This window comes from Sorex araneus, chromosome 8 (assembly GCF_027595985.1).
Source record: "Sorex araneus isolate mSorAra2 chromosome 8, mSorAra2.pri, whole genome shotgun sequence".
In the NCBI taxonomy this organism is placed as follows: Eukaryota; Metazoa; Chordata; class Mammalia; order Eulipotyphla; family Soricidae; genus Sorex; species Sorex araneus.
This window is the reverse complement of record NC_073309.1, coordinates 64864989-64884467: the sequence shown is the minus strand read 5'-3', so window position 1 is coordinate 64884467 and position 19479 is coordinate 64864989. Positions and strand designations below refer to the sequence as shown.

At 43.0% G+C, this 19479-nt stretch overlaps 1 protein-coding gene across 1 annotated transcript in view; it reads right to left on the bottom strand.

The window, feature by feature from the left end:
- Positions 1 to 19479, bottom strand: part of SASS6 (SAS-6 centriolar assembly protein) — a 41566-nt gene that overhangs the window by 21610 nt on the left and 477 nt on the right. Inside the window, exons 2-7 of the mRNA XM_004614674.2 lie at positions 9104 to 9164; positions 5521 to 5600; positions 4929 to 5033; positions 3185 to 3356; positions 2473 to 2538; positions 1416 to 1535 (exon numbers count right to left, since the gene is read on the bottom strand). Coding sequence (XP_004614731.1) covers positions 1416 to 1535; positions 2473 to 2538; positions 3185 to 3356; positions 4929 to 5033; positions 5521 to 5600; positions 9104 to 9164 — 604 coding nt within the window. The remainder of the gene's footprint in view (positions 1 to 1415; positions 1536 to 2472; positions 2539 to 3184; positions 3357 to 4928; positions 5034 to 5520; positions 5601 to 9103; positions 9165 to 19479) is intronic.

Genomic DNA, 19479 nt, shown 5'->3' with positions numbered 1-19479 from the left:
TGGGACCTTTTCTCTCAGAGAGCCAGCCCTGTGTAACCTCAGAGATCTAGCACCTGAGTAACCTCCGAGAGCCAGCACCTGTGCAACCTCCGAGAGCCAGCACTAGAGTAACCTCAGAGAGCCAGCACCTGTGCAACCTCAGAGAGCCAGCCCTGTGTAACCTCAGAGAGGCAGCCCTGTGTAACCTCAGAGAGCCAGCACCTGTGTAACCTCAGAGAGCCAGCACCTGAGTAACCTCAGAGAGCCAGCCCTGTGTAACCTCAGAGAGCCAGCCCTGTGCAACCTCAGAGAGCCAGCCCTTTGTAACCTCAGAGAGCCAGCACCGACACAACCTTAAAAAGTTATTTTGATGTGGTTGGAGGTCATGTGGGGGAAGGGTGATGCAGGCCGAATACAGACTAGAGACTGAACACAATGGCCACTCAACACCTTTATTGCAAACCACAACACCTAATCAGAGAGAGAGAACAAAGGGGAATTCCCTGCCATAGTGGCAGGGTGGGGTGGGGGGAGACGGGACTGGGGAGGGGGGGAGGGATGTTGGGTTTACTGGTGGTGGAGAATGGGCACTGGTGAAGGGATGGGTTATCGAACTTTGTATGGGGGAAACATGAGCACAAAGATGTATGGATCAGTAACTGTACCCTCACGACTCTCTAATTAAAAATAAACTAATAAAAAAAAAAGTAAAATAAAACAAAAAACACCTCTGAAACAGTTTATATAAGATCACATAGCATGAATTTGGGTAAAAAAGAACTGAGTATTTTTTCTAATTTTTAGATTGGGGTTTTTGGTTTTGTTTTGGCTTATGGTTCACACCCAGCAGTTATTGCCAGCCCTGCACTCAGAGATCACCCCTGGCCAGGAACAGGGGACCACACGGGGTGCTGGGCAGCCACCTGCCTTATACCTTGCGGCCCAGGGCTCATCAGCACTTGTCTGAAATACCTTTATATTATATCAAGTTTTTTGTTGCAGAATATCACACTCACAGTATCACAAATGCAAAGCATAATGTTTTGTTTTTACAACCAGAGCACATATTCTTTTAATTCCTGGGGTTTTTTTGGGGGGAGGTAGGGGGGAATCGAGGGGGGTACACCCAGATGTGCTCAGGGATTACTCCTGGCTCTGCGCTCAGGGAATCATCCCTGAGGGAGCTTGGGGGACTATGGACAATGTCAGGGACAGGACCTGGGTTGACCCCTGAAGTAAAGATTCTTAATTTTCATTTTATATACTTCTGCAGCACTGTATACTGTCCTTCCGTTGTTCGCCAATTTGCCCAGGTGGGCACATATACTTCTGTAAGCTTGAAAATTTTTTAGCAAACACATTTTATTTTCATAATGAACAAAATGACTTACCACGTGAATGAAGCTATTTCTCAGGGTTTTAAAAAATGTTCCTACCTGCAAGGCTTTTTCTCTCTCATTTGTCAGTTCTTGAGAATGCTTATTTGACAATGCGGCTGTATGTGATGCCCATTCGTTCCGTAATTTATCTAATTCTTGAATTTTTTCTGTCAATGTCTGTATAGAGTTATACAAATTAAGACAATCTCTTAAATTTTATATTAAAATATGGCAATCCTTTGCAATGCTATATAAAAGTGGAATCCATTTTTCAAGATACTTATAGCAGTTTCTTCAAAATCTATATTGTTCAAAATCTAGACAGATTTTTTAAGTTTAGAAAATAAAGATTAGAAGCAACTTCAGAGCTAAAATGGAGCACAGGTAAAGTATACCCATCTTTATTTAACTGTTTTGTTAAATCTGGCTCTTCACCTTGTGACCTTCTCTTCGGACAGTAAGAAGAAAAGCAACCCACGGCCAGAAAGAGAGTGCAGAGGGGTCAGTCCCCGGCACTGGAGCCTAGAGCAAGGAATCAGCCCTGAGCATTACTCAAGTGGCCCCCAAAAATAAATAAAAAGAAGCGACCCAAGTAAGTAGTAAAGAGGGGTAGTTCACTTATCTAACCTAATAATACAGATTCCCAAGATGAACCAAGCTACGTAGGGTTATATTCTGCCTAAAACAGTGCAGCTTATCAGATACTTTGATCCTTAATTTCAAGGGCTGAGATGATAATAAAGGTTGTCAAAGGAATTTAATCTAAACATAACAGAAGGATGGAATAGATATGAAAATCAGGAACTAAGAAAACATTCCAGACAAAAGAAATAGAGTAACAGAAAACTAACTTGTGGAAGCAAATGTAAATGATATGATTTAATGAAGATTTGAAGGGAACAAGCCATACATCCAAACAGTCTGGATGAAAATTAGCTGGTAAAGGAAAAGACAAGACACAATTCAATAACATATTCTGAACACACACACACACACACACACACACACACACACACACACACACACACACACACACACACACACACTCTTTGATTTGATTCAAGAAGCAATTCCAAGCCAATGTTTGGATGATATTCAATAAAATTTGAAGTACCTTTTGTGTGAAGTTCAGTTGCCTAGTAACATCATCAAGTGATTGCGTCAATGATAATTTTTCCTCCTATTTATAAAAATAACATTATTATGCAGTTTACAATTTAATCATCTGCAGTTATGCTACTCAGAGTAACAATGTATGGCATCAGCAAGACCCTGGTAGCTAATTACAAAGGCAGATTAAAATCTCATCCTTCAGACTCAGCTTTAGAAAGTTCCCAGACTTGAGCACCATTAAACTCTGAGATGCACTGATCTCAATGCATTTGATTAAAATACTTCTGAACCACAGAGAGCACAAACAGCGCATACAGACAGCCGAAACAGGCTTAATCCCTGGCACTGCATGTGGTCACTCCGACTCACTATAAGTGATCCCTGTGCACAGAGCCAGGAGAAAGGTCCAAGCAGCTAGTACATCCCAAAAACAAACACCCTGACATTTTAAGATGCCTATCAATGTTATTTTCTTAAACTATCTACTTTATGAAGCAATCAAAGAGATAGTATAAATACTTGCTCCCACTTTCTTCCATATGAGGCCATATGCCCAAGATGCCAGAAAATTAGTAAAATGCATAGGACCGATGCAGCTCAAATCCTACCCAAGAGCTATCCTCACTGTACCTGGACTGAATAAAAGGTTTGTTTTGAGAAAATTTATATTAAACCTGCACTTAAAAAATAAAAAGCATAAATATAAGTCTTACCTTGCTACATTTTAAACAGCCTGCTAGAAATTTCTTTATTTCCACGTCGTTTCCAGGTAAAAGTTTCAATGAGAGGTGTGTGAGATGCTTAAAAGGATTTGTCTCTACCACATTTAAAAAGGCAGGCGAGTTATCCAAAATTGCCGATGGAGACACCAACTGTAGCAAAAACCTTGAAAAGAAGAGTGTCAGGTTTGAACACATTTATGAACAGTGACCCAGAGGGTGAGGAAAGGAGGCGCAATGGGAACGTAGATGCAGATATGAAGGAAGTCCCCAAACGGCAAAATGGGAAAGACCAATGCAAGAGGGGAAATGGATGCACTGGGCAAGAAAACAGATCGACTGAAACAGCATCTATATATGCATGTCCAGGTCCATGAGATGCAAGTAAGAGGCACATAAAGGAGAGGCAACGAAGACAAAACCAAGGGAAGGGGGAGACTGCCCCAGGGATGGAGAACATGCCCCCATGCCCCGCACCCTCTGCACGGCCAGACCGTGGGCCTGGTGCTCCCCAGCAACACGGGGTGAGAGCAGAGTTGCAGTCCCGTATCGGGGTCTGGTCTCTGGGCCCCAAACACGCCTGCAGAGGCAGGTCCCTCAACACCCCCAGCAACTTTCTAAAGAGCAACTTCACTACAACCATGGAAGTAGGTAACAACTCCTGAAGTCCCTGAAAAATTGTTTTAAAAACTGACAATTTACAAATACAGACAAAAATCTGAGATGTAATTTGTATGAAATCTGAGAGTAATCACAGTCGAAATTGATGAGAAGCTCTCCTATACAGAATTATACCTAATAATATAGAAATAAAGAATTAGGAAATAATATTTATAGGTCCTAATGAAATTAACTGTTTCAAACAGCAATCGATGAAATCATTAGTCAAAGGGTTGGTAAACAATAATGATTGGATCGAGCATCACCACCAGATTAATACAAACATACACTAATCCAAAATCTTATTCTTCTCTTTTTCTAAGTTATTATTACAAACATGTTTGATATTGTGAAATATTTCAAGTGTGTCAAATGGCTTTTATATAAAAATTAAAAGGAGGGGCTGGAGCAATAGCATAGCGGGCAGGGCGTTTGCCTTGCACTCAGCTGACCCGGGTTTGATTCCCAGCATCCCATATGGTCCCCTGAGCACCGCCAGGGGTAATTCCTGAATGCAGAGCCAGGAGTAACCCCTGTGCATAGCCGGGTGTGACCCCCCCCAAAAAAAGAGCAAAAAATAAATAAAAATTAAAATTAAAAGGAAATATAAAAATTAAAGGAAGTATAAAATTATATTTTATGAAATATAAATATAAAAATATATAATATTTTATACAAAATTAAAAGGAAATATTTGGTTGGTTTTTACTGTAAGTTCTTAAAACCTGAGATTTAACATAGCCCTAGCCTCCATTTTTATGAATCAGTCTTTTCTATTCTTTATTGCAGGCGTTTGCCTTGCACGTGGCTGACCTAGGTTTGATCTCTGGCATCCTATATGGTCTCTGCTGACTACCAGTAGTAATTCCTGAATGCAGAGATAGGAGTAACCCCAGAGCATCACTAAGTGAATGTTTCTTAAAAAAATTTTTTTTTAAAAAAGGCATCTATTTTAAAGCTATTACTATCTTCTATACTTAACAGAAGATATAGAAGATATTCTGTCATCAACTTGGTAGTCAAAGGAGGGCTTGTCTTAAGAAAAGCTTAATAAATATTTCGCTCTCATGACACTTACCTTGGAATTTCTTTGGCGTATTCTTGAGTACACTGCTGAAGCAGATCAATAAATTTCTGTGGGAAAGCTAAGAAGTCCACCAGAAGGCCCTGCTGAAATTTTAAACTACACAGAGGACAAGAAAAAAGATTTTTTAAAAATTAAGTACTACATTTAATTATAATTCCATTATTGTATACATGATTGTTTTAATGTATAGTCATCTAATAATTACCAATTATAATAAAGAATTAAGCCAGAGAACTTTGATTTTAGTAGGTTTTATTCAGTTATAAAAAGAAAAACAGTAAATTTAGCTACAGCTCCAAATTTCTGACCTATCTCACGCAGAATTCTGGTAGCCCAGGAAACATTTATTTTTCAAATCAATGTGTGTTCCCCAAATATCTGAGTGTTCCTAATAGGTATTTCAAAAAGAACCCCGGGCCGCAGATGTGGTTCAGCAGAGAGACAAGTTGTGCCCTGGGTGAAGTCCTGGATTTGAGCCCTGACATTGCACAAAAGAGCCAACAAAACAAAGCAATACCACCAGATTCATTAAAACCTAGAAATCTAGGTTAAAAATAAAGAGCAGAAAAAGAAGTTTCGTTACCTCTGAAAGTCTTCCTCAGATATAACCAAGTTATACAGAAAAAATGGATCTGAATCATCAGTCAGACGGATAACTAAGTCCTAGAAGGGAAAAAAAAAGTTTTAATGTCTTTAGTAGAGCTGATTTTGAAGCACTTTCTTCCCTCTCGTAAGCTAAACCACGTACGAACATCAGTGCTTCTGTCTGAAATGACTTGCTTTCGTTGCCTCAGGGTTTTCGGGACAGGAGAGAAACACTGGCCGCTGAGAGCCACCTGCGGGGGTCTAGGACTGGTCTAAATGCTCCAAGGTCAAAGAGTGACAGAGCCCCAAAGGGGAGGGTGCTTGCTTTGCACACAGCCAGCTCGGGTTTGATCCCCAGGATCCCATATGGTCCCCCCAACACCACCAGGGGTAACTGTAGGATTACATAGCTTCAGGTAGTTTAGGTTTATTGGGTTACTCCCATCACAGTGCTCCCATTCCTGTGTTTATTTGTAGCTTCTTTCTTAGTGTTCTGTTGACTTGTAAGTAATGTTTTTCTCTTCTCCTTGAGTCCTTTGCATAGTTTTTCAGAGCAAGTCCTTTTTGTATGGACAAAGAAAGACATTTAATTGGCTTTGAATATTATTAATTCCCGGGCATCTGCTTTCTTGACTGTAGCCTTGGTTGCCCTCAGTTCCTTGCCCTCTAAAAGGCAGGGTCCTTGAAGTATAGTAATTTTGTACATCAAGACTATAAACTTTAATATTATTGTAACTACCTAAACTATAAATAAAAATATATTTCAACCCTTCCCTAAAAAAATAAAAAAATAAAAGGCAGGGTCCCAACGGGGGACGAGACGGACCCAGGGCAAGCGGTAAGTTATGTGCTACCCTGGCATCGAGATGGGCCTGGCCAAAGTGCCTCATTCTTAACTATACGTTAAGAGTCTGATCATGGACAAGTGCTGTCATGATCTTAAAGTAAAGACGAGACTAGGACTCTGCTAGGGATAGGAAAGACTAATCTGGCCTGAGCACTGTAGTCTGAGATTGAGATGGCCCCAGGAGAGCAATTCTAAAAGCTTAATGCATCTCTTGCTATGCCCATACAAAACGATTAATATTATGAATGCTTATAGGTTTGTTGGACAAGGAGAGGAGAAACACAACCATGTGATTTCATCATTGATGGGTCCTGCTGAAAGAGTATCTGTCCTAGAGAACAGGTGTTCTGCTATTGTTATTGAACCTTTTAAGCTTGAATTGTTACATAGTAGATTCCAGGCTCTGGCCCAGCCAGGTCTTTGGGCTGTAGTTTTCAGGTGCTGACTAGTTTGTAATTGACAATGTAGATTTCATGTGGCAGCCCAGCCCAGTCTTTGGTATGTAAATCCAAGTGCTTTTCAGCCCAAGGAAGGCTCCGTTTTGGTTTTATATCTTCTTTCCGGAGGCCTAGATTACTGGCCTGCAGATACAAGAGAATAATGTTGCCTCAATGTTCTTCCTGTAAGATCTTTTGGTGCCTTTGGTAACTGTCAATGTATTGCGCCATGAGGAGAGAGAGAGAGAGAGAGAGAGAGAGAGAGAGAGAGAGAGAGAGAGAGAGAGAGAGAGAGAGAGGGAGAGAGAGGGAGAGAGAGGGGGGGGGGGAGAGAGAGAGAGAGAGAGAGAGAAAGGGAGAGAGAGAGGGGGGGGAGAGAGAGAGAGAGAGAGAAAGGGAGAGAGAGAGGGGGGGAGAGAGAGAGAGAGAGAGAGAGAGAGAGGGAGGGAGAGAGAGAGAGAGAGAGAGAGAGAGGGGGAGAGAGAGAGAGAGAGGAGAGAGAGAGAGAGAGAGAGAGAGAGAGAGAGAGAGAGAGAGAGAGAGAGAGAGAGAGAGAGAGAGAGAAACTAGAGAAGGAATCGGAGTAGATCCGCAGAGGGGCCGGAGCCGGGAGTGCGGGAGATGGAAGTTTAAAGATTGAATAAACAGTAACAAGACAGCAACCAGCTGGGTTCTGGTCCTTCCTTCGCCTTTGCTTGACCATTGGCTGTCCTGATCCAGTCCTCGGCGAGCTTTAGTTTTTTAACAGGTAACTCCTGAGTGTTGTCAGAAGTAACCCCTGAGCATTGCTTTCCCCCCCACACCACCACCAGTAAAAGGAACATCATCTGATGAGAGGCTTAGGAAAAATGGGCTCAGTCCTTGCTACCAAGACAAAAATACTCTACCAATGTCATGTCTTATCTTATCTGATCCAGCTGGCATTGTGAAAGTGGCATATCCAACAGGGGAATGACAACTAACCACCTGCCCTAGAAAACAAAGGAACATTTGTCTCTCTGGCAGAGGACAGGGATATCAGGTGACAAACTGCCAGGGCTCCACCCTAAGGGCCTATTCTCTCCTATTCCAAAGGGGGACCCCATCTGTTTTCAGTTTCAAATTAAGTTAAGCACTTTTCACAAAAACCACTTTCCAGGCAGTCACATTTATAGCAACTGATCTTCATGGCAGTGAAAGCTTATTAAAAGTACAGACTCATGTAGAAAACACGGGTTTAAGACACTCAGGCACAGCAAAAAGAGAGTGGAGGATTAGCAAAGAATTCAGCATTCAAGTAAGAGGAAGTTTCCACTTTGAAATAAAATCTTGTGGTCACGGATGAACTGCTAGGATCCTAGAAATATCTGATTCACATACAGTAGAACTAGAAAATCAAGAACGACGAGCTCACAGGTCAGACATTTTTATAACCTCTATCCTGGAAAATTAGCAATCTGGTATTTGTTCAGAATGCCCAGCTCTTAAAGCAGATCCTATTTAAGTCCTTCCTGAGACTCACCCCAATATGCTACTAATAACTGTGAGGTCTGATCTTTTTGAAAGCGGTAACAGAAAAAGCATGCTGTATGTCTTACCTCTCCAATCTCTCGCCTCATCATTACTGAGCCATGATAGTGGAAAATCAAACAGAATGTTCTATGCTCTCCTTTTGAGGTGGGTCTGGGAAGACTTGGGCCATACCCAGCGGCAGTCAGGACCTGATCCTGGCTCTGCTTAAGGGTCACTCTGGCAATACTCAGAGGAACATGTGCAATGCCGGGGTCAAATGGATGCTTAGTGCAGGAAAAATGCTTCACCTCCATACTATCTCTTTGGCCCAAAAATCAGATCAGATGTTCTATCCTCTTTTCAAAGGGCAACATAAAAGATTTAAAAACATAACACCAGGGTGGCGGGAGGGATCCTGGGAACAGTGGTAGTGGAGAATGGCACGGGTGGAGAAATGCATACCCAAACATTGTATGACCGAAATGTAATCACACAAGTTTGTAAGTCTGTACCTGTATCTCATAGTGATTCGATGTATTCTAGCAAATTTTAAGTGCACTGAGTAAACTTAAGAAAAGCCTATTCTTAAAAAAAAAAAAAGCCTATTATTGTATGCCTTAGAATTCTATGACATATACAAAATAACTTTATCATCCCACTGGATTCTACTACCCCAGACTTGCACATTACACAAAAATCCCAGAATTTAAAACCAAGATGGTCTGACAGATCTCATATTTTTCAAGCACAAAAACAATTAAAATATACATCGAATGCCATGATTTCAAGGGCAGAGTAATACCGACCTTTCTGTGAACTGGACTGGAAACTGACTGTAGCTCAATGCTCACTCTCACACTTACTCTCCTGGTGAAAGAGAGAAACATCTATCAGACACATCAAAGGAATGATTACTGTCATTCATATTAGCTACAGCTTCCACGTGGAGAGGGGGGGAGAGAGAGAGAGAGAGAGAGAAGGGCCGCGTGCACACTGTGCGGGCAGAAGCCCTGGTCTGTGTTTGCTGTCGTTAACTCTGGGAGGGGCTGTTGCTCAGGACCCACCTGGCCATGGTCAGGAACTACTCCAGAGAGTGCTCAGAGGATCACAGAGCTCCAGCCCTTCACTATCTCTCTGGCCCTGGGAGACCTAGTGATGCCATCCCACATGGAATCCTGAGTGACTCCCGAGCACTGAGCCACTGGTGCTCCCTGGCGTAAGAAGAGACTGCTTACAAAAACACACCGGAGGGCCAGAGCAATAGCACAGCGGGTAGGGTGTCTGCCTTGCATGTGGCCAACCTGGGTTCAATCCCCCGCATCCCATATGGTCCCCCAAGCACTGTCAGGAGTGATTCCTGAGTACAGAGCCAGGAATAACCCCTGAGCATCGCTGGGTGTGACCCGAAAAGCAAAAAAAAAAAGAAAGAAAAAACACACTGGATTCTAAGATTGCCTTCTTGGCCTACTAGTAAACAATCAGATTTTTCTCCTCATTGTAAAATGAGGTTTTAAGAGTTAAGTGGGATAAAATGATGTGAAAAGGGGCTGGAGCGATAGCAGAGCGGGTAGGGCGTTTGCCTTGCACACGGCCGACCCGGGTTCCATTCCCAGCATCCCATATGGTCCCCTGAGCAGCACCAGGGATAATTCCTGAGTGCAGAGCCAGGAGTAACCCCTGTGCAGAGCCAGGTGTGACCCAAAAAGCAAAAAGAAAAAAAAATGATGCGAAAAGCCTAGTAGCATCCTGTTACATAATTCACTGCCCTGATTCTAAGACAGCACCTATGGAAAAACTCAACCATCAATTTGATATGCAATTTATCTGAAAAAAAAAATAAATATTTATTATTTTTGCAGTGGTTAGAATCAAGGAATTAATGAAAACATTCTCTATCCTTGGGCATACAGGAAATGTATTTTTTTTTTCAGATTTACAAACTACAACTCCTCAACATGTTCTCTAAGACAGAGCCATAAAAATGTACTGAAAAAGTTTATCATCTATCATCGAGCAATTCTAAATCAATGTTTTTCGACCTTTCTTTCTGCCTACGGTCCCTTTCCAACCGTGTTCCATCCTGCACTCCGCTTCTTCTCCCAGTCCTGTGCTGTGACCTCCCCCCAACCATCTACACGATTTTCACCTGTGGCCACTCGGAATATCCTGGTGGCTACACCTGGCTGACCAATGCTGCTCTAAATCACGAGACAGATTACAGCTTTTACATTCTTTTCTACATCTTTAGAATCCAGTATCTAAAGTATTAATAAAAACTGAGGAAAAAATTGTTTAAATAATTCAGGAATAAAAGTAAAAACTGGAGTTAAAAAAATTACCAAGTAACTCTCAAACTTTTTAAATTAGAATTAAGTAACAAGTCAGAGAGACAGTACTGCAGGTTGGCTGCTTGCCCTGCATGTGGCCGACCTGGGTCCCACCCCCCACCCCCCACACAGTCCTCTAAGCCGGCCAGGAGTAATCCCTAAGCACCACTGGGTGTACCTCCCTTGCACCCTCCCAAAATTAATAACAGCCTACCTACTGTGTAGGGAAAGAAAATTAACAAACAGTATTTATTGCAAAAAATGTTTTGATGGGGGAAGGACACCCCTGTAGAGTTGAGGACTTCCTCATGGTTCTGCCATTAGGGACACTCCTGGCAATGCTCAGGAAGCCGCATCGGACACCAGGGACGGAAACCAAGTTTGCAGCCTGCAGGCAAGAGTCCTACCTGCTGTACTCTGTCTCTTCAGGTCTGAGAATTTGTTCAATTTAAGTTATTCTTTTCATGACAGTTTTTCCTTTTGTCTTTTTTTATTAGGGGCCATGCCAGCAAAGCCGATCCTACAGGGAGCACTGATGGTGTAGGGTTCATCCCAGGGCCATCTATTTGAAACCTCTCCCGAATTCTACTACTATCATGCTAGAGAAATTTGAAAATTGGAGACGTAGCAATTACATGTTGACAGAAAAACCTGGAAATAGTAATCAATGAAAGCTAAAATAAATTGCTTAGACAGTTTTTCATGTTATATGTTTTAAAACATGTCATTTTGAGGGCCAGAAAGACTGCACAGGGATTATGGCCTTCCACATGACCACCACCCGTTCAATCTCCAGCACCACCGGCAGTGACGAGAACACAAAGCCAGGAGCAAATTCTGGGTACGACCAGGAGAGATCCAAACAGTTCCCCCCCCCCCCCCCCGATAAATAAAACACGTCAATTTGGGGCAGGAGAGACAGCTCAAAGGGCTGGGGTGCAAGCAAAGCATTAGGGACCCTTGGGGGGAGGGGTACCTGACACTGCTGAATGTGGCCCCCAAACCAAACAAAAACCAACCCCAAGAGAAATTGTTTTAGCTCTTTTGAACATAAATTTGAATACTAAATTGTTGGATATTAACCCTGTTAGGCTTCATCAGTGATTTGCCCCTTTTTCTCCTTCCAAAGACGCTTACATGCTCTTGCTAGCATCCCTATTTTAGTTCGGGTTTATCTTGAACCTTTCCTTGGTGTTTTACCTCTCATTGTCTCAGTTCACCAAGTCAGTCAAACTTTTTGGTAATTCTGAACTTTGCATTTTTACTGCTTTGTATTTGAAATGCTGTGTATTTGTGCCTGCTTTTCTATCTTCCCCATAGCCTTTTAATGTTTTACTATAAAGCACTGTTCTTTGGTTAAACACAGAAAGACGGTTAATGCTATGCTCTTAGTATTTGGGAGTTGACTGGCTCTGAAATATATCTACTCCTGGGAACTGGTCATAATTATTTGACTCGGGCTTCAGTTGCTGTAGATCCTAGCACCCCAAAAAGGAGGTGTAGGACTGGGATGGACCCGGGGCAAGTGGCAAAGCTATGCTGGCATCGAAATGGGACAGTCTAGAAAGCATAAATGCATGGTCTTGACGCAAGCTGTTATGACTTAAGAGACAGGACCCCCATGGAAAGGACAAGCTGAACTGGCCTGAGGGCTTAGTCTAGGATTTACAGTAAAAGCCTTGCTTGCTCCCAGAGCCCAGAGAACTAAGTGTTGGGATCTTTGTCTCTTACTGCCTTTATCCAAAAAACTGCAAGTACTGGCAAGAAGCAAATTTAATTGTTTAACATATACAACTAGAAGGAGAGACAAAAGCAATGTAGATGTCCCTGGGAGACAGAGCTTCTCCTGGAGTTAATCTCCCCAAGAAAACTGCCTCTGCCAAATGTTTTGCCTTAATCTCAAGAGACTTGCCTCGCCAACTGTTTTATCTCTGTAAGTGATCAGCCACACCTATGTCCTTACCTCAGGCCCTCAGATGTTCTCTAAGGATGCTAGCAGCTCTGCACTAAACCGGCCATTCTCACCATCAGGCTGTGGCCCCCCTTCTCTCTGTCTCTCTGCTGGGGAGGCCTGGGAAGGGTGGGAGGCGGCTCTTGGCCACCAAACAGCACGCACAGCACCCACATATTTTGTGAACTCACTAAATCGTAGATTTTATACCAAGTTACCAAAATTTGCCTTTATAATTTAAAAAATAAACAAGCTGGGGCCAAAGTGATAGTACAGCAAGTAGAACACTTGCCTTGCATGTGGCCAACCCAGGTTCAATCACTGGTAGCACTTATGGTCCCCCAACCCCCACCAGTAATTAATCCTGATGCAGAGCCAGGAATCAGTCCTGAGCACTGCCAGGTGTAGCCCATAAACAAACAAACAAACACAACACAAAAAAGCCTTAAAAAATAATTTTTAAAAATAAACAAGCAGCACTAGTGAATAGCACGAGAAAATTATCTTTTTTTTAAAAAAAATATGCTTCTGGTGACGGGATGGTGTTTGAATATTGTATAACTGAGACATAAACCTGAACACTTTGTAACTTTCCACATGGTGATATAATAAAAATTAAAAAAAAAAAAAGATGCTTGGTTTCTATTTTTCTAGCATATAGAATATGAGTCCTGTTGCTCTTTATGGTCCGGGGGCCACATTCCCCAGTGCTCTGGGTTTACTCCTGCCTCTGTGTCCCAGGGTCGCTGCTGGTGGTGCTCAGAGGCCATATGCAGTGTCAGGGGTCAGATAAAGGTCGGCCATGAGCAAAGCAAGCACCTTAACCCCCCCCCCCCCAACCTGTGACTCGGATTAGATAACAACTTCAACTTCACTGAATCATTCTTTGGAGGAAAGGGCTTCCATTTTGTAAAATTAGTGGATTGAATTAGGTCTGTCAGGTCTTTTCTGATAAAGTTATCACAGAATTTTCACGTTTTGGATTTTTTTCCACTCATAATTCCACAATAAGGTATGGTGATTTCATTTGAAAAGACTTGTCAGGCCTGAAACCTGGCATTGTCTGCAGACCACGTGGTGCCCAGGATCACACCTGGGATCCAGCATGCTAGGATGCAGGGACTGAACCCGGGTCAGCCACGTGCAGTGCAACCGCCCTACCCGCTGTGCTATCACTCCAGCCCCCTGGCCTCCACATTTTCTTTTTTTTTTTGGCCTCTACATTTTCTAATACAATTTTTCTCCATCTCATTACATCTTCTCTTCCTGAAGCATAATTTCATCCTTTTTTATTCCTCAGCCTTTTTTTTTTTTGGTTTTTGGGTGACATCTGGTGATGCACAGGGGTTACTCCTGGCTCATGCACTCAGGAATTACTCCTGGCAGTGCTCAGGGGACCATATGGGATGCTGGGAATCAAACCCTGGTCGGCCACATGCAAAGCAAACACCCTACCCACTGTGCTATCACTCCAGCCCCTAATAAAGTATTCTTAACAGAATATTAGAACTTTGTAACAATAATCTTCCAATAATAATAAAAATTCTTTTTTATTCTTTTATTTTCTATGTCCTTTTATTTCTATATTCTTTTTATACATAGCAAGAATATTTTATATATTTCTATTTTTATGTAGAATATATATTTTATAGAATAGATTATATATTTTATATATAGAAAGAATACTTCTATATTCTTTTATTACAATGATACACTGTCATTGTCATCCTGTTGCTCATTGATTTGTTCAAGCGGGCATCAGTAATGTCTCTCATTAAGAGACTTATTGTTACTGTTTTTGGTATATCCAATACGCACGGGTAGCTTGCCAGGCTCTGTCGAGAGCCCTCGGTAGCTTGCCGAGCTCTCCGAGAGGGGCGGAGAAATCGAACTCGGGTCAGCCACATGAAAGGCGAACGCCCAACCGCTGTGCTATTTAGTATAGCTCAGACTTTTTTCTTTCCCCTTTTTCCTTCCTCTCTGCCAGACAGCAAACCTTCAGTATCATAGTCTAAATGACTATGCATTAGACGTTGAAAGAACCATAGATTAAATCTAATACTCATACTAAACTTCAAAAATCCCACCCAGATATAGCTTACAGAAAAATCTGAGCTTTCAAGGAACATGTGATCTAAAATCATAAATATTATCTCTGCTATAATGGTTAATGTCATAAGAACAATAAAAATCAATTCAATGGAACAGAGAGATAGTACGGTGAGTTCAGAAGCTTGCCTTGCGAGCTGCTGATGCTGGTCCAATCCCCAACACCACATATGGTCCCCCAGATCCGCCAGGAATGACCCCTGAGCACAGAGCCAGGAATAAGCCCTGAGCACAGCTAGACTAGCCCCTAAGCCCCAAAATACATAATAACCCCCAAATCAATAAAAGCTCAATTTAAGGGGCTAGAACGATAGCAGAGTGGGTAGGGCATTTGCCTTGCACTCGGTAGACCCGGGTTCAATTCCCAGCATCCCGTATGGTCCCCTGAGCACCGCTAAGAATAATTTGAGTGCAGAGCCAGAATAACCCCTGTGCATCGCAGGGTGTGACCCAAAAAGGAAAAAAAAAAAAAAAACAACTCAATTTAAAAGGCTAGTTGTTAGAACCAGAACTAAGTTCAATGATATGGCCCATGATTTGCATGACTGAGACTCTGGGCCTGAGTCTGGCATCCCACCAAAATAAAATTCTTTCTCAAAACAGAGGTCACACTCTGGACAATGCATGACTCGACATGGAATCCGCCCTGTTAGTTACATGTGGCATTCACACAGCAGACTCAAGCCTACCTGTCACCTAGGAGCCATGGTCCGAAACCCAACCCAAACAATCGAGGCTACTCTAAGCCAGGTGCTGTACCGGGTGCTAGGGAGACAAACAGAAATAAACATGGTCTAGGTCCTCAAATGAAGATGAAATGGCTTGCCCCGGATTTGCTTTGAACTGAATTTCAGGGCTTCAAGAGAAGGCCAGGAAGCAGTACTAACACTTCCTGAGTGTCTACACTACTGTGTACTGCCACGGAGGATACACGGAAGTTTCCACCTAACTAAAATCTTAATATTCTCTCCAACACACAAAGGAAGAACCTGAGACTACAAACTTGGTTAAAGTGACACTGCAGGTCACTGCAAAGGATACTAAGTATCCTGTGAGACTGGGGGAGAGGAGTTTAGGTAACAAAAGTGATTCAGCCAGCTGGTGTCCACCACAGGCTGTAACACTGCCTCTAGAGAGAAGACTTGGAGCGTTATCAGTCTCAACTAAATGTCCTTCTTCTCTCTGGCTTGAGTACAACTTCATGCAGCACTTATATTTCATTCATAATAGTATTTAGTGAATGCTAATTATGTTGCAGGCACTGTTCTCAACATTTTATATGTAAAAACTTATGTACATAATCCAGTGAAGTGAATACTTGCATCTTTCGTTCAATTTTTTTTTTTCTTTTTGGGCCACACCTGGCAATGCACAAGGGTTACTCCTGGCTCTGCACTCAGGAATCTCTCCTGGTGGTGCTTAGGGGACCATATGGGATGCTGGGAATCGAACCCGGGTCGGTCGAGTGCAAGACAAACGCCCTACCCGCTGTGCTATTGCTCCAGCCCCATCGTTCATTAATTTTAAAATGCAGCAAAGAAGATTTTAAAAAGGGGACAAAATCACACTAAGTGGCAGAACTGGGGCTGAAACATAATCTGGTCTCAAAGCCTAAACTTCTGAACTGTACTACAGTGCCTCTCCGTGATTTTGTCCCGCCCTATTAAAGTGGAAATTCTTTGAGGGCCAAAATAACTGACCTTTCTTTAGCTGGTAGAGAGGTGAGTAAGAAAGAAATGATATAGTTTTAGCAACCAGGACAGTTTCTCGTAAATAAGCATTTAAAGGCCTGCACTGGCCTTGAGTAGTTAATTCAACAGTATGAACTGCTTTTCCTACAGATCAGGGATCAGCAACTGTTTCAGTAAAGGGCCGGAAAATACATATTTTAGGCTCAGCAGGTTATAAAGCTTCTGTTGTGATTTCTCACCTTTACTCTTGTAGTTCTATAGCAGCTATAAACGACTCTTAAATAAACGTGGCTGTATTCCAATAAAGCTTTGCTGACAAGCATAAGCAGTGATATAAGACTCTGATTTGCAGACCTGGGCTTACGTGACAGACTCACGAACAGACCACCGGGCGAGCGTGAGCAGTAGGACATGTTATGCATAAACTAGACCCTGAATTAAAGACTATTCCGGCCCAAAATCAAAACAAAAAGGCAAGAAGTATATGAAAGGCTGAGGAACAGGGACTGGAGTGATAGCACAGCGGGTAGGGCATTTGCCTTGCATTCGGCCGACCTGGGTTCGATTCCCAGCATTCCATATGGTCCCCTGAGCACTGCCAGGAGTTAATTCCCGAGTGCAGAGCCAGGAGTAACCCCTGAGCATCGCCGGGTGTGTCCCAAAAAGCAAAAAGCAAAAAAAAAAAAAAAAAAGACTAAGGAATAAAAAAAGATGAAATTATGCTTCAGGAAGAGAAGATGTAATAAAAGTCGTATTAAAAGAGAAAAGTCCTATTAAAAAATGTAGAGGCCAGGGGGCTGGAGTGATAGCACAGTGGGTATGGCGTTTGCCTTGCATGTGGCTGACCCAGGTTCAATCCCTAGCATTCCATATGGTCCCCGGAGCACGACCAGGAGTAATTCCTGAGTGCAGAGCCAGGAGTTAACTCCTGAGCATCTCCAGGTGTGACTCAAAAAGAAAAAAAGAAGCCCAGCAAGATAGTTGTATGCACAGAGTTCATGCTTTGCATGCAGGCGGTCCAACTTTTAGCCCCCAAAATGCATGATTCCTGCAAGCACCTTTGGGACCCTCCCATCAGCCAGTACGGGAAAAGCCAGCAATGCATAGAGCAGGAAAGCCCCCACAAGCACCACCAGATGTGGTGGCAAAAACAAACAAAATGAAGAAATTCATTTTATAGAAATGTTATTTCTAACCTAACTGATCTAAAATAGTCTCCTTGATATTTCATCAGTATAAAGATCATTGAGCGGTCGGGGAGCTAGCTCCACAATCAGGGGCCTGAGTAGTATCCGGTCAGTCAGGTGTGGCTGTTGCATGGCCTGGCTGACACAGGAAGAGCGTGCTCAGTGATGGCCTTGCCAGACACACCAACATCTGTGGATCAGGGTTTGGAGAATGGGCAACTCCCCGATCAAGGGCAGGGTCCCGGGACAAGGCATTCTGCTCAGAGCCTGGCTGTTCTGAAAGGGAGCAGGTGGGCAGAGTCCAGTGCCCACGGGCACAGCCCTGGGTTCAGGAGCACCTGATCTGTGAGTACAAGGCCCAAATTCAAGTCTCCTACCAGAAGCCCTCCTCCACAAAGCGGCCCCACACCGGGCCCTACACAGACTGTCTGATCCTGTATTTTGATGGGGCTGCAGGGGGCTGGGCACCACTCAGGAAGATGTCCTCACCCCAAAATTTATTGAAATATTTTGTTCTCTTTAATTCGATAGGACTGGAGCAGTAACACAGTGCATTTGCCTGGCACACGGCCGACCCGGGTTCGATTCTTCCGTCCCTCTGGGAGAGCCTGGCAAGTTACAGAGTGTCTCTGCCACACAGCAGAGCCTGGCAAACTACCCGTGGCATATTCAATATGCCAAAAACAGTAACAAGTCTCACAATGGAGACGTTACTGGTGCCCGCTCAAGCAAATCGATGAACATCAGGACAACAGTGCTACAGTGCTGCAGTGCTTAGTTCTATAGGAAATCTCAAAATTCAAAGTCCACTTCAGTCTTAAGCATTTCAGTCTTAAGCACACGATTTCCGTTAGTTTTAGTCCCAGTGCAACCATGCAATAATCCTCTGGGTCAAAGAAAGGCAAATGGAACCACCACGCCCACCAGTTAGTTTTGGTGCCAGCCCAATGACTCTGAACCTAACTTTGAGTTATTTGTTCTCCATTACAAGTCACATGATAAATTAGTGTCTTCATTTTCATGCCACAATTCCACACCAGGTGGCTTTCAAGCACTTTTCACACTTGACCCTCATACCAACTGTATATGTGGGTTGTAGGCCTGTTATGTCTGCTTTACAAAGGAAGAAACTTAACAGGTTGGATGAATTCAGAAAAAAAATTCAAAGCTGATTTGAAGTCAGATATCTCGACTTGTGCCCCAACATCATCACCACTACCTCAATCAAAGCTACAAGTGCGCATCTGTCTGTGGGGCTGGCTGGAGGGCGCCCCACCCGCCAGTCTGCAAATCCCACAAAGGCCCATTTCCCAACATAATGCACCGTGTTCTGTTAAGTTTGTCTGGATCATGGCATGCAAACTTGGACGTGTAGAATTTTATTGCGACTTTAGTGTGCATATTTGAACTTTTTAACATTTAATGTCGGTGGCAAAGAGAATTTGAGCTTCTGTTAATTTTGTAGGTCTACAGCTGAACCACTAATAGCAATCATAACGAAGATTTCCATTTGTCTAAGAATTAGAAGTCTGGGGCCGGAGCAGGGCGTTTGCCTTGCACGCCAGCGACCTGGGTTTGATCCCCAGCATCCCATATGGTCCCCCAAGCACCACCAGGAGTAATTCCTGAGTGCATGAGCCAGGAGTAACCTCAGAGCATCGCTTGGATGTGACCCAAAAAGGAAAAAAAAAGAACTAGGAAGTCTTTTCATAGCATCACTGGACATACTCCAGTACACAGATTCCCTCGCTTGATTTAGATATAGCCCGTATTTCGGCATATCTAAATCATTGAAGCCACGTCACACTTATTGGACTTTCTGAAAATAAGTGACAAAAGCCAAAAAAAGAAAAAATTGTACAGGCTCTTCCTGCCATCCGATGCCCCGCAGGCGTCTTGTGCAAAGAGGCGGTAATT